Source organism: Gekko japonicus, unplaced genomic scaffold (assembly GCF_001447785.1).
Source record: "Gekko japonicus isolate JY-2015 unplaced genomic scaffold, Gekko_japonicus_V1.1 scaffold750, whole genome shotgun sequence".
NCBI lineage: Eukaryota > Metazoa > Chordata > Lepidosauria > Squamata > Gekkonidae > Gekko > Gekko japonicus.
Genome location: NW_015160857.1, coordinates 93,216 through 97,084, shown reverse-complemented (window position 1 = coordinate 97,084; position 3,869 = coordinate 93,216). Strand labels below are relative to the sequence as shown.

The 3,869-nt window shown below is 53.6% G+C and overlaps 1 protein-coding gene across 1 annotated transcript in view; it reads right to left on the bottom strand.

Moving 5' to 3' along the window:
- Positions 1 to 3,869, bottom strand: part of BSX (brain specific homeobox) — a 10,940-nt gene that overhangs the window by 205 nt on the left and 6,866 nt on the right. Inside the window, exon 3 of the mRNA XM_015421641.1 lies at positions 21 to 185. Coding sequence (XP_015277127.1) covers positions 21 to 185 — 165 coding nt within the window. The remainder of the gene's footprint in view (positions 1 to 20; positions 186 to 3,869) is intronic.

The following is a 3,869-nucleotide window of genomic DNA, read 5'->3' as shown; positions in this document are numbered from 1 at the left end:
CGGGGCTCGGGGAGGGGGGCGGCGGCGGGGCGGCCTTTGTCCGAGGGCGCGGGCTCCTCCCGGTCGCTGCCTCCTCCTCCCTGCTCGGCGCCCTCCTCCTCGGCGCCCGCCGCCTTGGGGTCGTCCTGGCTCTTCCGCAGCTGCTTTTTGTGCTTCATCCGCCTGTTCTGGAACCACGTCTTCACCTGCGGGGAGAAGCGGGCAGGGTTGGCGTCTGGCGCCCGTCGTCTGGACGGGATACGCGCGATGGGGACCGGGAAGGGGGAGGCGGCCAGAGCGGCAGGCAAAGTGGATCGGGAGGGCGGCTTTAACTTTCAAAGGAGGATTTGACGGAGGACACCCACTGATCCTCCAGCCCATTCATTCCGTTGTAAATTGTTGTTATATTATATAAATTAAATTTAAAAAAAAAAGAAAAGAAAATATTTTTCTTGCATTTTTACAGACGGGAAACTGAGGCAGGGCTGGGCTTGCCCACGGCCTAGTGATATTAACCCTCTCCCATCTCTCCCTAACTCCTCATATGGAGGACAGGCGACTGTTCCTCCGCTGGGAGAGGGAGGCACTCTGAACGTGCTCAGAGGCTTCGGGGTAGAAGCAGAAGAGGAGACTGGATTTATACCCCGCCCTTCACTACCCGAAGGAGTCTCAGAGCGGCTTACAAATCTCCTTCCCCTTCCCCTCCCCACAACAGACACCCTGTGAGCAGTGCCCCCTCTAGGCTGTGGAGTCTTGTGAGCAAAAGTTCTACTTTGCAAGCTGCTGGCATTAAAGTTGTGAGTGAGCAATTTGGCTGCTGCATAAATTAGTTTGCTCTGGAGCCATCCTTCCCGAGCTGAGACAAAAATCTGTGAGCTGGAGGCTAAAAAACTGTGAGCTAGCTCACACTAACTCAGCTTAGAAGGAACACTGCCTGTGAGGTAGGCGGGGCTGAGAGGGCTCTCTCGAGAACTGCTCCTGAGAGAACATCTCTGAGAACGGTCCTTGAGAGAACAGCTCTGAGAGAACTTGTGACTGACCCAAGGTCACACCAGCAGCTGCATGTGGAGGACTAGGGGAATCGAACCGATTCTCACAGATTAGCGTCTCCGCTACTAACCACTACACCAAACTTGCAGGTTTCCCCGGGGCTGGAGGGACAGAAGCCTGCCTGGGTTCTGCTGCCTGGAGTGACACATTGTAGGAGGGACCGGGTTGACGCCCCACTGAAAACTCCCTGCAGGCAGAAAGCTAGTGTCTGAGGGGAAAGCCTTAGCCTTCTCCCTGACACGCGGTTCTTAAGAACAGTGGAGCTCTGCTGGATCGGAGCAGTGGTCCGTCTAGTCCGGCCTCCTGACTCACACAGGGGCCAACCAGTTCCTCTGGACGGCTCCCGGAGTCTGCCTCCTGTCCTGCATGCAACTTTTGCGGAGCTGTCCAGCAGGGCCTCCGAGCAAGCTCCTCCCCTGCCACAAATCTTGTCAGTCCTTATTGGTTCAACCAGACTCTTGCTCTTTTCTACGGCGACGGACAGACCAACACGGCGACCCATCTTGATCCAAGCAAGAGAAGTAGATCCTCCCCAGGAGCCCCTGTTCCCGTGGAAAGGGAACCGCTTGGATCGCAAGCTCGTTTCCATGGTAGGCTTTATAGCTGTCGTTTCAGACATTCATGAGAAGAAGAGATTGGATTTATACCCCGCCCTTCACTACCCAAAGGTGTCTCAGAGCGGCTTACAAACTCCTTTCCCTTCCCCTCCCCACAACAGACACCCTGTGAGGCAGGCGGGGCTGAGAGAACTCTGACACAAACTGCTCTTTTTCAAGGACAGCTCTGACAGAACTACGGCTTGCCCAAGGTCATCCAGCCAGGTGCAAGTGGAGGAGTGGGGAACCAAACCCGGGTCTCCCAGATTAGAGTCCGCGCACTTCACCACTACACCAAACGGGCTCCAGAGAAGCCTTCCTTTTCTTGCGGGGAAGGAGTTAGCCCCGGGGACTCTGTTCAGATAGGAAGCTCCCACCTGCAGCCTGTTGGTTACAAGGTCGAGCCCTGATTTTCTTAACATGGCTGGAAGTACGAGACACAAAAGACTCAGCCTACGTCTGGGCTGAAGCCTAAACAAAGCCTGGATTTCCACGGTAGGAAAAAGAGCCTCTAGCAACACCTACAAAGACCACAAAATTTGTGGCAGGTCGTGAGCTTTCCTCAGTCAAATCTGAAGAAGGGAGCAACGTCTCACAGAAGCTCGTCCCCTGCCCCAAATGTTGAGTCCAATGGCACCTTTGAGACCCACAAAGTTACATATTCAAGGTGTAAACTTTCCTGCGCACGCACATTTCTTCAGATAGACTGACATGGAAGTCGCCAGTCCATACGTGTAGGCAGAGGGCGAGCAGCAAATTAGCACGCAGCATATTAAAGTTATTTGACAGATGCAAGGACCAAACTGGGACAACAAGACTAATTTATCCGGTCGCCATTTGCTTGGGTTTAATGAAGGGCAACACAGTGGAGGAAATAAATATTTCAAAAGCGGAGACTGATGGGCAGATATACCTTTCTTCAGTGTTCCCTCTAAGCTGAGTTAGTGTGAGCTAGCTCGCAGTTTTTTAGCCTCCGGCTCACACATTTTTGTCTTCGCTCAGGAAGGGTGGCTCCAGAGCAAACTAACTTATGCAGTAGCCAGATCACTCACTCACAGCTTTAATGCCAGGAGCTCACAAAATAGAATTTTTGCTCACAAGACTCTACAGCTTAGAGGGAACATTGCGCCTTCTTAATAGTATAATGCTGAGAGTAACAGTTAATTACTCTCCTCACGAAAGCTCGTACCTTGAATAAAACTTTGTTGGTCTTCAAGGTGGCACTGGACTCGGACTTGGTTCTGCGGCTTCAGATCAAAACGGCTACCCGCCTGAATCTGCCATAGATTTTCTCTCTGAGGTGCTACTGAACTTGCTCTTTTCTGCTGCTACAGACAGACTTAACAGGGCTCTGCCCATCACGATCTCCATGGATTCCCCCAGTTCGCCTTGTCCGGCCCCCCCAACCCTCAACCGCAGCTCAAACTGCGCAGAGGCCGGCGACGGCAATCGACCTCTAATACAATGCTCCCTCTAAGCTGTGGAGTCTTGTGAGCAAAGATTCTACTTTGTGAGCGACTGGCATCAAAGCTGTGAGCGAGCGATCTGGCTGCTGCGTGCATTAAGTTTGCTCTGGGGCCATCCTTCCTGAGCGAAGGCAGAAATGTGTGAGCTGGAGGCTAAAGAACTGTGAGCTGGCTCACACCAACTCAGCTTAGAGGGAACACTGCTCTGAATGTCTCTATCTCGACCTGGATGGTCCAGGCTTAGCCCGATCTTCTCAGATCACGGGAGCTCGGGGTGGGGGGTCGTCGCTGCTTAGTACCTGAATGGAAGACCCCCCTTGGGTGTCCAGGGTCCCTGCGCAGAGGCAGGCTATAGCAAACCACCTGCGAGTGTCTCTATCTCGCCCCGGATGGCCCAGGCTTGCCTGATCGCATCAGAGCTTGGAAGCTCCCCAGGGTCGGCCCTGCTTAGTACTTGGACCGACGACCGCCAAAGGGTTGCTACGCAGAGGCCGGCCACGGCAAACCGCCTCTGAACGTCTCCGGAAAACTGTATGGGGTCGCCATAAATTGGCTGAGACTACACGGCCCTTTCCACCACCGGGTGGTGGTGGTGGTGGTGCGAAGCGGTGTGTGTGTGTATGTTTGTGCGTGCCGTCAAACTTTATCCTAGCCCTGCCTACAAGGGCTGCGGTCGCGCACACGAAATAATCCACTTTCAGCGCACTTTGTTGGGTATTACAAGTTGAAAACACTCAGTATATCTGGGGTTAAATGTTTGTTCATGTTACTCACAGGA